At 46.4% G+C, this 12,985-nt stretch overlaps 1 protein-coding gene across 3 annotated transcripts in view; it reads right to left on the bottom strand.

Moving 5' to 3' along the window:
- PELP1 (proline, glutamate and leucine rich protein 1) overlaps positions 1-12,985 on the bottom strand; it is a 45,569-nt gene that overhangs the window by 9,740 nt on the left and 22,844 nt on the right. For all 3 annotated transcript variants that reach the window (XM_059906472.1, XM_059906473.1, XM_059906474.1), the window contains exons 2-4: positions 5,469-5,533; positions 4,982-5,087; positions 218-367 (exon numbers count right to left, since the gene is read on the bottom strand). In XM_059906472.1, coding sequence (XP_059762455.1) covers positions 218-367; positions 4,982-5,087; positions 5,469-5,533 — 321 coding nt within the window. The remainder of the gene's footprint in view (positions 1-217; positions 368-4,981; positions 5,088-5,468; positions 5,534-12,985) is intronic.

The following is a 12,985-nucleotide window of genomic DNA, read 5'->3' as shown; positions in this document are numbered from 1 at the left end:
AAGAGGCCGAGAGCCCAATGCCCCCCGACCCCATCTCCACCCCACCACCCGCCCCTCAGGGTCCCTTCTCCTTATACTTTTTCTTGGCCCCGACCTCGTCTCACTTCTTCAATCCTATTCCCCAATCACTTCCATCACATTCTTTAACCTAATGGGTGTCAGTGAGGGCAAGCAATGCGAGGGGCCAAGGGGAGGGGGAACCGGGGAGGCGTCTCACCTCTGGTCTGAGGCCCAGCAGGGAGGTGAGAAGGCCAGGGAGGTGGTTCATGGAGATGTCCCGGAAGAGTGTAGGAAGCTGGGCCGCATAGCGGAGTAGGTCCCTCAGCACAGCCACAGCCAATTCCATCGTGGGGGGCGGGTCCTGGGACTAAAGAGCAACAACACCCCATGCTCCCAACCTCACCTTCATGGTCACCAAAAGGAGGAACGAGAGGTATGACAACATGGGGCTTTTGACAAACACCACAGTTAACGTCAGCATTACCATCAAATCTACTAGGGACAGGGACTTCCCTGGTGGCACAGTGGTTAAGAATCCGCCTGCCAACACAGGGGACTCGGGTTCGAGCTCTGGTCCGGGAAGATCCCACATGCCGTGGAGCAACTAAGCCCGTGCGCCACAACTACTGAAGCCCGCATTCCTAGAGCCCGTGCTCCGCAACAAGAGAAGCCACCGCAATGAGAAGCCCGCGCACCACAACTAAGAGCAGCCTCCGCTCGCCGCAACTAGAGAAAGCCCACGCGCAGCAACAAAGATCCAACACAGCCAAAAATAAATAGATTTATTAAAAAAAAAAAAAAATCCACTGGGGACAGAGTGTATTAGAGATATGGAGCATCCGAAGTAACACATTTATCTACAGACAGGACATGTGTTCACATTTTAGTACTATGCGTGTCTGAGGGTCCGAGGAATTTGGGGAAAAAAAAGGTAACAAAGCCACACTTTAAATATCTGCCTGACTAGACCATCTCAAGAGTTTCTTGCTGCTCCCATACTACATTTCCCTGCGAGGAATGGAGAGGATCACTTCTCAGACCACAAAAAAAGTCTCAGCCAAAACAAAACCGCCCCACCTCGCCAAGCTTGCTTCTGGCTGTCTCAGACCTACTGTGGAACTCATGGAGGAAAAACGGCTTGAATTTAGAAGGACTTCTCTAGAAAATTAACATGTATCTAAGGGAAAAGCCTTCAGCACATTACCCCCTGCTAGACCAGATGCCACGTGTCAATGAAACAAACAAGAATGCTTGTTAGAAAGTCCGACTCAGTGGGCCTACCAACCACAAGCGGGCCTCAACACTGTCCAGCAATCCTCCTGCACCTCTCGCTGGTTAACTCCCTCGGCTCCTCAGCCCCGCTCCCACCACCGTCACTTCTGTATAACCCAACCTGCAACTTCAGAGAAAGCTGGAGCCCAAAGACGGGCACTCCCTCAGCTTCCCACCACCAAACTGAAAACTCCATCTCCATCCTCATCCCCGCTCTCCTTCCTCCTGTCCCACTAGAGGAGATGCTCCTCCCATCCAAGGACAATCCCTCCTCGGTGCTTTAGATAGTCCCCCCTCCCTTCTTCTCAGAACCTTACACTGTTAACTGGCCCCCTCTCTCCAATCCCTCTCAAAAGGGTTCTTCCTACTGACATTGGTGCATGCTCCAGTCTCTCCCATCCTAAAAGTCCTTCTCCTGAGCCCGTACTCCACTTGCCCAATCTCAGCTGTTGCCCAGTTTCTCTCTCTTACCAGCAGAGCCAGACGTCTTGACAGGACTGCCTACCTTCTCCATTTCCACTCCTTCTCCCACGCACTGCTCATCCCAGGGCAACCTGGCTTCAGTGTCCACTGCTCCACCAGAAACACTTTCACAGTCTCATTACCCTTGAGTTGCTAAATCCAATAAAAAAATTTTCAGTCCTCGTCTTATTCCAGCTCAGAAGGGCATAAAGAGGGCTTCCCTGGTGGCGCAGTGGTTGAGAATCTGCCTGCCAATGCAGGGGACACGGGTTCGAGCCCTGGTCTGGGAAGATCCCACATGCCACGGAGCAACTAGGCCCGTGAGCCTGCGCGTCTGGAGCCTGTGCTCCGCAACGAGAGGCCGCAATAGTGAGAGGCCCGTGCACCGCGATGAAGAGTGGCCCCCACTTGCCGCAACTAGAGAAAGCCCTCGCACAGAAACGAAGACCCAACGCAGCCAAAAATAAATAAATACATAAATAAACTTGAAAAAAAAAAAGGGCATAAAGAGAAATGACTCCTCCGTCTTCCCTGAAGTATTTGAATTCCATCCAACCCACCATCCTGGTTACCTCCTTTCTGCTGCTCTGTCTTGTCTGCTTTGTAAGCTCATCCTCCTCTACCTGACCATTGACTGTGGAGCGCCTCAAGATCCAGTCTGTATAAGGACTCAACTTGATCATCTGAGCCTCATCCTCAGCTTCAGCTGCCATCTAAACGCTGAGGACTCTTCCTCTTTGTAAAACATATTGACTGAAGCCCCCACCCACTGAACCCTCAGGGTTACCCTCTGAGATATCTGGTCACTTCCACGCACACTAGGTCAAGGGTATGCTTCCTGGGGGCCTCTACTGAATGCCCAAGACCATACTCATGTTATTTTCACCACTCCCCTTGGAACCTGGCTGTCTTCCAATGTTCTGATACCCAGGAGTCATCCTGGACACATCCTTTCCCTGACGCTATTCCATCATCAGGACCTGTTGTCTATTCTGCCTCTAAATCTCTCTTGAAATCCCTCTTTGCCTCTAAATCTCTCACCTACTTCTCATCATGTCTACAGCTGCCGCCCTAGTCCAGGCTACCATGAATGCTCTCCTAGCTTACCTTAGTACCTTCCTCGTGGTCTTTCTGCTGCCATTCTGACTCCTTTCTAATCCTGTCTCCACACAGCAGCCAGAGTGGTATTTCCAAATGAAAGTTTGATCACGTCACCACTACCACCACCTCCTTCCCCCTACTCAAAACCTTCCATGAATTCCCACTGTTCTGAGAATAAAAGCCAAACTCCCTAATATGCCTACAACGCCACACACAGCCTGGTCCCCATCCACCTACCTCCCCGGTCGCATCTCATTAACCTCAGCCACACCAGCCTGCTTATAATTCTTCAAATGAGTCAAACTCCTTTTCTCTCAGGACTTTTGCAGGCTTAGAACACTTAGAAAACTCTCAGCCCAGTTCACTCCTACTCATCAGAACAGCCCTCCCTGAACCACTGACCCTGATCACCACCACCCACACCACCCCAGTCTGGGTCAGATTCTCTCGTTACATGCTCTCAGAGAACTACATTCTTTACCTCCAGAGCACCTACCGAAGTTTATCTTTTCACACTCATTGTATAATTATTCTCTTCCAGGACTTCCTTGGTTAAGCCTCTGCGCTCCCAACGCAGGGGGCCCGGGTTCGATCCCTCGTCAGGGAACTAGAGCCCACATGCATGCCGTAACTAAGGAGCCCGCGTGCCACAACTAAAGGAGCCCACCTGCCGCAACTAAGGAGCCCACGTGCCACAACTAAGGAGCTGGCAAGCTGCAACTAAGACCAGGCACAACCAAATAAATAAATTAATACTTAAAATAAACAGATTTTAAAAATAAAATAAAAAGCACTTAAAAAAATAAATTAAATATTCTTCTCTTCCACTAGAACACAGATCAGCAAACCATGGTCTGTTGGTGCCTGTTTTTGCACAGCCCACAAGCTAAGAATGGTTTTTACTTTTTTAAAGGGTTGGAAAACAAACCAACAAAGAAACACTACGCAACAGAAACCATGGGAATTCCCTTGTGGTCCAGTGGTGAGGACTCCGTGCTTCCAGCAGGGGGCACGAGTTTGATCCCTGGTTGGGGAACTAAGATCCCATGTGTGTGAGGCACAGCCAAAAAAAACAGAAACCATATGTGGTTCGTAAAACCTGAAACATTTTACTATCTATAGACACCTAGAAAGTTTCCCAACCCCTGCAAGAGACTCTAAACACCTGAAAGCAGGGTCCAAGTACATCTCTCCACCAGAGCTTAGCACACAACCTGCCATGTGTGCCCAGAACATGCTTGCGGAAGAACTAAGTGGGGATGTCATCAAAGGATGTAAAAGCAGGAAAAAATTTAAATGTTAAAAGAGGAAGAGAGGACTAGGAAAAAAAAAAAAAACCTGGGGAATTCCCTGGCAGTCCAGTGGTTAGTATCCTGCACTTTCACTGCTGAAGGCACAGGTTCAATCCCCGGTTGGGGAACTAAGATCCCACAAGCCAAATGGTGTGGCCAAAAAAATAAAAATTTAAAAAAAAATTGGGGGGGACTTCCCTGGTGACGCAGTGGTTAAGAATCCGCCTGCCAGTGCAGGGGACACGGGTTCAAGCCCTGGTCTGGAAAGATCCCACATGCCATGGAGCGACTAGGCCCGTGCACCACAACTACTGAGCCTGAGAGCCACAACTAGTGAGCCCATGTGCTGCAACTACTGATGCCCACGCCCCTGGAGCCCGTGCTCCGCAACAAGAGAAGCCACCGCAGTGAGAGGCACGCGCACTGCAACTAAGAGTAGCCCCCACTCGCCTCAACTAGAGAAAAGCCCACGCACAGCAACGAAGACCTAATGCAGCCAAAAAAAAAAAAAAAAAAAAAAAAAAATTTAGTAAACTAATTATTTAAAAAAATCAAACATCTGGGAAAAGGAACTTTAGAGATGTCACTCATTAGAAAAGCTAACAAGGATGTGAAACAGCGGTTACAGAGTATGAAAGGTCAGATGAATTAAAATAACCCAGTAGATAAAAATATCAAAACGTTTAAAAGGATGTTTCTATTTGAAGCTCATCCTCCCTGCTAGAAAAAAACTGCTTCTAATTATTCTGTCCTCAGAACTAAATGTCTAAGCCACAAAGATGTACCACATCCAGGATGGAGAATATGGCATGGCTGGGGGAGGGAGGGAGGCAGGGCGGCGGCTGAATCCTTACCTGCAAGACCTGCTGAATGCTCCGAAGCCAGGACACACAGTGCTGCTGGAACATCTCCGTGGGGCTCTCCCCCACCAGCAGGGACAGCAGACACAGGCCCTCAAACCTTGTAAGAAAGGTGAGTGACAAGTGGGTGGTGGCTAAACTGCAGAGAAAGCAGTTCATCGCCCTTTTGCGCTCACTGGCTAGAGAAACACATCACCTCCAGACCCAAGGCGGCTTCTAACTCCTGAAATACCTGGAGGACTTGGAGTGAGGTGCGGGCAGCAAGGAAAGAAGGGAACAGAAGGTGGGGCACAGGAAACCTGGAAGCTGGAATAGGTGGGGTTCAAAGCCAAGTGAACTCATGAAAAGAATCAAACCCTCCACCTTCTTGGGAATGGAGAAATCTCAGGAACCCGTGGGGTGGTGACAGTGGATGCACAGATGTACAGCCCTCTTCCTAAAGAAACGTCCCCCTGGAGAAAAAACAGGGTTAAAGACTTACCGAGTTTTGATAGAACCAAGACGTGCATTACTGAGACCCACCAACGCGCCAACAGCTGAAAGGTTCTGGAGGAAAGAAGACAAGAAAGTGAGTCGGGAATAGGATGCTAAAGACACAGGATTTCTCCAAGCGCTTCCCTGCCCCAGTGTTTCCGAAGCCTTTTCTGAAGTAACACCTCCTTTGAGGCCAAAAGACCATTCCTCTAGAGGCCTACAACCTTTTCCCTATTTTCAGTAGGTGACACACACACACACTGTCCTGTCCCGTGGGCTTTCCTCAAGTTACATCTCACCTGTCCCCTCCCCCACTTCCCACCCAACAAACTAGTGTTACCCAGAAGGCTAGACCGCCCGGCTCATCCCAGCTACCAGACTTCAAGGACAGGCTCCTTCCCGTTTCCCTAGACAGCCCCTAGCGCAGAGGGACATCCCTAAATGCTTGCTGACTGGACACTAAACTCATCTGATCCCTTCTTCCTTCACCCCAAATCCCCCTCCTCCTGTTCCTGGCTTCCTTCGAGCTGCTAATGCCAACATAAACCAAGTCAACCAGAGCTTCCTTCCTGCACATTCTGGCAGCCCTGAAAGAGGTCTCCTCCTAAGCCCTCCCACAAGTAAACTCTCCATGCTCAAATGGCCAGACTCCTCCGGTGGCCCCTGTATCTCCCTAACTGTACTCATCATTCATTCTTTCAACAAACACATCTTATGCACTGAATCAGATGAAGGAATACAGAGCTGAATAAAATAAATACGGTCCCTGTTCTCATGAAGGGAAATGTTGATTCACTTAATAAACATTTATTTACCTACTTTACGTGAGACACTGTTTGAGGTGCTAGGGAGCGTATATGTTTGAGGTGCTGGGAGCTTATATTCTAGTTAGAGGAGACAGAAAATAAACAAATGACCAAATAAGAAATAGCATGTTGGAAGGTGCTAGGTGCTAAGGGGAAAAATAAACTGAGGAAGGAAAGGAGAGGCTGGAGTAGGGAAGGGAGACAGCACTTTATGTGGAGTGGACACAGGGCCCTCTCTAAGAAGCTAGTTGAGCAGAGGAAAGTGAGAGCAAGGTGTACTGATACGCTCACACGCACTGATAGGAATATAAAATGGTGCAGCCACTTTGGAAAACAGCCCAGCAGTTCCTCAAAAGGTTAGAGTTAACCATATGACCTAGCAACACCACTCCTAAGCATATGCCCAAGAAAAATGAAAACATGTGTTCTCATAAGAAATCGTATACGAACATTCATAGCAACATTAGTCATAACAGCCAGAAACTGGAAACAACCCAGATGTCCGTCAACCATGAATGGATAAACAAAACGTAGTATATCTACACAATGGAATATTACTTGGCCATAAAAAGGACTGAAGTTCTGAGACATGGATGAACCTTAAAAACATTATGCTAAGGGAAAGAAGCCAGACCCCCAAAGCCACATATTGTATGATTCGCTTCTATGAAATCATCAGAGCAGGCAAACCTATGGAGACAAAAAGTAGATTAGTGGTTGCCTTGGGCTGAAGAGCAGAGAGGGGTTGGGGGCAAATGGGGAGTGACTATCAACGGGTATAGGGCTTCCTTTGGGAGTGATGAAAATGCTCTAAAATTGATCATGGTGATGGCTGCACAACTCTGCAAATACTAAAAACCATGGAATTGTACAATTTAAATGGGTGAATTGTAAGTATGTGAATTACATCTCAATAAAACTGTTAAAAAAAAAAAAGGCATGCTGGTAACTTTTTGTTGTTCCAGGCAAAGCAGAGACCAAGAGCAAAGGTTGTGAGATGACAGCACACTAGGCGTATCTGAGGAACAGCAAGGAGGTGAACTGTCACTAGAGGAGACTGCGTGGGAGAGACGAGGCCCCGGGAGCAGGGTGGGGCCTTCTGGAGTCATATAGGCAACCGCTGACTTTCACTCTGAATAAGATAAAAGCCATGGGGTAGAGGAGAATTAGGCAGAGAAGGGATATTACTTGACATAATTTATTTTTTAAAACACATCCACAACACCTGAGTCGCCTTGCAAGAAGGCAGAAGCAGACGGAAGTAGGAGGCTATTTTAAGGATCCAGGAGAGAGATGAGGCAGTGTAAAGAGCGTGGTAACAGTGGGGATTCAAGCATCAAGTTGTGGTTATACTCTGAAGGTAGAGCCCACAGGATTTGATAACACACTGGATATGGGTGGGAGATAAAGAAAAGAGGCAAAGCTAATTCCAAAGTTTTTTGCCTGAGCAACTAGAAAGCTGGAGCTGTCACTTACTAGGCGGCAGAATACCGCAGGAGGAGCAGGTCTGGGGCTGAGAATCAGGAGTTCAGTTTCAGGTGTTAAGTCTGGGATGTCTATTTAATGCCAAGTAGGCACTGGGTAGCTAAGTTTGGAGTTAGGAGAAATCCTGGTCAGAGTATGGATGTGGGAAGTTGTCGGTCATCAGACTGGATCAGCTCACTGTGGGAGTGAGTGTAAACAGAGGAAGAAAGCAGTACAAGGACTGGGTTCTTGGGCAGTCAAACCGTGAGACGTTAGAAAGGAGAGGAGGAACCAGTAAAGAAGGCGACAAAGGAGTGACCAGTACGGTAAGAGGAGAATCAAGAGAGAGTGGTATCCCAGAAGCCAAGTGAAGAAAATTTTGCAAGAAAGGTGTCATCAGCTGTAACAAATATTACAGACAAGTAATAGGAGGACCAAAATTTGACCTTTGAACTTGATATCTTCAGTGATCATTGTTGACCTTCAAGACTTACCAAGTTACCTGGTAAAGCAGTATTTTGGTGAAGTAGTTAAGCTAAAAGCCTAAATGGGATGAGTTCTAAGGGACAACCATCAGGGTAATGATTCGTTCAGGGAAGAATCTTTAATGGACACTAAAAAAACGGGTGAAAGGGTAACAATACACAAAATTACATAATCTCCCCACAGGAAAAAAATCGTAACTTTATAATGAAGAAACCTGGCAGATATCACTTTAACCCATGATCAAAGTTAACATCACCAGTAATGGGACAAAGAGACATTATGTGCCTCCTGATACGATGCGACAAGAATGTCACACATCATTTCTGCAGTATTCCTGCCAAAACTGCACAACCTGAACTTAATCATCAGAAAACAGCAGACAAACCAAGCTAAGGGACATCCTATAAAATAACTATCCTGTACTCTTCAAAAATGTCAAGATCGTAAGAAATTTTTCTATTGCTATCAAGGACACTTTTAGCACAACTGACAAAACTGGAATAAGATCTATAGATTAAATCACTTATGGTACTGATATTGATTTTGAGTTTGATGATGGAATGCGGTTATGTAACAGAACGTCGTTTTTAAGGAAATGCACGCTGAAGAATTTACAGGCAAAAGGGCATCATGTCTGCAACTTCCTCCTTCATGGACCCAGAAAAAATATGCCCAGAGAATGATAAAACAAATATGCATTTAAAATGTTGACATTCGGGGAATCTGGGGGAAGGGTATATTCTTTCAAATTTTCTATAAATTGTAAATCATTTCAAAGTAATATTATTTTTTTAAAAAGAAGAATGGGAGAAACTACAAGTGCAAACAACTCTTTTAAAGAGTTTTGCCATAAAGAGAAGCAGAGAAATGGGGCAGGAGCTGGAAGGGGGACTTTTTTTAAAGCGGTTTTGAGCTATATGCTGATGAAAACGACCTAACAAAGCGGGAAAAGCTGATGATGAACAAGTGGAGAAGCAATGGACTTGTGTACATGCAGAGGGGATAGATGTCATGTACAAGTAGAGGGCTGGCCTGAGTAGGGGCATGGACCAGCTCACCCCTAGTAATGGGAGGGAAGGCAGAGCATACGAGCAGAGACACAGGTAAGCTGGCAGATGCGGTGGCGGCAGCCTATGGGAATTCCCATCCCCGTTTCTATTTTCTCACTGAAATGGGAAGTGAGGTCATCAGCTAAGAGTGAGGATGGAGAGAGGTAATCAGAGGTTGTCTAGGAAAGTGGAAATGTAACAGGATTGCTAGGCAACACTAAGAGTCCACTTGAGAAGATGATAGCCATGAATTTAAAGTGAGACCAGCCAGCCAGGATACATGTATCTCCAGCCACACTGAGCTGTACAGGTACAGGCACCAAATAAACAGAGTTGGATTTAACACAGACGGGGTGTTGCCGGGCAAGTACAATGAAGGCAGAAGGGTGAGGAAGTGATTATAATGGAATTTAAACAAGGTAAGAAGAGAAGAGAGAACATGACAGATAATAAATAAGTTAATTTATTTCAGGGCTTCCCTGGTGGCGCAGTGGTTGAGAATCTGCCCGCCAATGCGGGGGACACGGGTTCGAGCCCTGGTCTGGGAGGATCCCACATGCCGCGGAGCAACTAGGCCCGCAAGCCACAATTACTGAGCATGCGCGTCCGGAGCCTGTGCTCCATAACAAGAGAGGCCGCGGTGGTGAGAGGCCCGCGCACCGCGATGAAGAGTGGCACCCGGTCTCCGCAACTGGAGAAAGCCCTCGCACAGAAACGAAGACCCAACGCAGCCATAAATAAATAAATAATAAATAAATAAATAAATAAGTTAATTTATTTCAAATAGTGATGAACGCTAGGAAAGAACCAAAACAGAATAATCTGACAGAAAATGACTGAAATGGGAAGGACCACTGTATTTTAAAACAGCGTGCTCAGGAAAGGCTCCTCTGAAATGGTGGCATGGAAGCTGGGATCTAAACAAGCAGCTCACCTCCCCAGGAGTTTCCCAGCAAAGAGTGACGGAACTGATGAGCAGTGGCCTCAGCTGCTGCAGAAATGAGATCAGCCTGGGGGGCTGGAGCACAGCGAAGACAGGCCAGGAGTCGTGTGAGGGGAGGTCAAGAGGCCAGCAGAGGCCGCACTATGTAAGGCGTGGTGCAATAAGTTAGTGTACGGTTTTAAGCAGGACAATGCTCTAATCTTACTGATATTTTTAAGAAGATCACTGGGTACTGGCCAGAGAATGGGACAGTACAAAGCCCTAAAGCCCTAGGGACACAAGGCGGAACAAGACACTCTGTCCTTCAAAGTATGTGCAATTATAAGGGAAATGAGATACAGGATTTGTTTTAAAATGCTCCGGGGCGGGGGGGGGGGGGGGGGGGGGGGGCGGCGGCGGGAGGCGGGACTTCCCTGGGTCGAGTGGTTAAGAATCCGCCTTCCAATGCAGGGGACGCAGATTCGATCCCTGGTCGGGGAACTAAGATCCCACACGCCGCGGGGCAACTAAGCCCGCGTGACACAACTACAGAGCCCATGCGCTCTGGAACCCGCGTGCCACAAATAGTCCACGTGCCGCCACTACTGAGCCCACATGCCACAACTAGAGAGAAGCCTGCGTACCACAACAAAAGATCCCCTGTGCCGCAACTAAGACCCGATGCAGCCATAAATAAATAAATAAATAAATAAAAATAAAATGCTCCGGGGGCAGGGGAGGTTGGAGGCAGAGTTGGGAAAGTGGGAATGAAACAAGACCGGCAAAATGTTCACTCTTAAATCTGGGTGATAGAGACAGCACGGGCCGGGGTGGGGGTGGTTAAAAATACTATTTTCTCTATTTTTGCATCATCTGAAATTTTCCAGAAGTTTTTTTTTTTTTTTTTTAACTACACACAAAAACAAATCAAAGCCCAGTTGTGTGGGTATGGGGGAAGGAGGTTGAGTGTATATGTACAATGAATAAATAATTTCCATATGGTGTAATAAAGAACAGCTAATCATAGGTGGTTTGGAAAGGTTTCCCAAAGGCAGTGACAAACAAACATTGAGTTGAAAAGATTTGGGGGATTGCGGCTGGGGAGTGGCTGGGGGGGGGGCAGGTATGGAGAGGCAGCACAGGGAGAGATTCCAAGCACAAGTGCAAAGGCCCTGAGGCAGGAAAGTTCAGGTGCTTAAGGATTTTAAAAGGCAGCAAACAGGTTAAGGATTTTACAAACAGGATCAGCTGTTGTGTGGGAAATGAATTAAAAAGAGCAAGACTGACAGCAAGGAGACCAGTTGCCATAATGCAAGCCAGAAATTGTGAACTGTGCTCAGGTAGTTCCATTTTGGAACTACTGAGTTTGCAGTACCTGTGGGAAAGCAAAGTTGGTGATTAAGCGTAGATGGATGGGCCAATCAATGGATCTCTTTTTCTGTCAAGCGCCAGGCCTATTTACTTACCTTCATTTCTCATCTCAGCTAAGCTAGAAATTCTCCGAGGAAAAGGATGATGTCTTACTTATCTACCTAGAGATGAGGAATAGTAGGTAACACATAAGAGATACTCAGAAAATCTTTGTTGAATGAAAATCTACAAGGAAGTGAAGGAAACCCACCACACAGTTCCATGTTATGAGAACTCAATACAACACAGAGAAGCAGAAAAAAATTCAAGGCAAGATATATCCAAAAATATAGTACAGGCAATTTAAAGGTGTTTCCCACATCACCCTTAGATTCTTTACTCAAAATTCTTCTAGGGGAAGGGAGGGTGGGCAAGGGATGAACTGGGAGTTTGGGGTTAGTAGATATAAGCTATATCAAAACATATAGAATGGATAAACAAGGTCCTACTGTATGGCACAGGGAACTGTATTGAATATCCTGGGATAAACTATAATGGAAAAGAATATAAAAAAGAATGTATATATGTGTGTAACTGAGTCGCTTTGCTGTACAGCAGAAATTAACACAACACTGTAAATCAATTATACTTCAATTTTTAAAAAATGCTTCTAGACTTTAGACACTTAAGAGAAATTAAGCAAGACATTAAGTTCATGTAGCTCGCCTTGAGGGAGGAGGGGAAGACTTGAAAGAGATGATGACGGAAATCACACATTTATAAACAGAATAGATAATATTTCAGAAATACTCAGGAACCACATGAATCACAGGAGGGGAACTGGGCTGAGATACCAGAGGCACAGTTTTGTCACCCTCAATGAGGACTAATAAATAAATGAGGTCATCTCTAATAAATTTGGGGCTAAGATTATTGAACCACCCAGCAGGTTGTGATAACCCTCTTCCTGGAAGGAAGCATAGAGCTGGGAAGATCCCGGTAACAAATGCTGGACAAGGAAGAACTCATGTACACGGGTCTTGCAGGATGAACAGAATTTGGGGGAGGGTTAGGGGGAGAAGATGGAGCACGGGAGATAATATTAAAGGTGAACCTACCATAGGTTAGACAGTTATGTCTTCTTGGAATCTGGGTAAGATGATGGGGGTTAAAGCCAGGATGGGGGCAATGGGAAAGATATGGAAAGAAATGGACAGATCTGAAAGCTACTTAGAGAATAAAATCAAAAGGACTTAACAGACTGTATACGGAGGTGTGTGAGCAAAAAGAAAGTGTTTAGAATGACATCTGGGTTTCTAGCTTGTAGGACTGAATGGAAGTTAGATTCTATTCTGTGTATAATCCAAAGGACTCTTCTAAACCAGTCTACAAAGCGCTGCATGATCTGTTCACTGCCTACTCACCTCATAGCGGCCACTCTCTTCCC

The sequence above is a fragment of the Balaenoptera ricei genome, chromosome 20 (assembly GCF_028023285.1).
Source record: "Balaenoptera ricei isolate mBalRic1 chromosome 20, mBalRic1.hap2, whole genome shotgun sequence".
Taxonomy (NCBI): domain Eukaryota; kingdom Metazoa; phylum Chordata; class Mammalia; order Artiodactyla; family Balaenopteridae; genus Balaenoptera; species Balaenoptera ricei.
The sequence above is the reverse complement of the archived record's forward strand: the minus strand, read 5'-3'. Positions and strand labels throughout refer to the sequence as shown.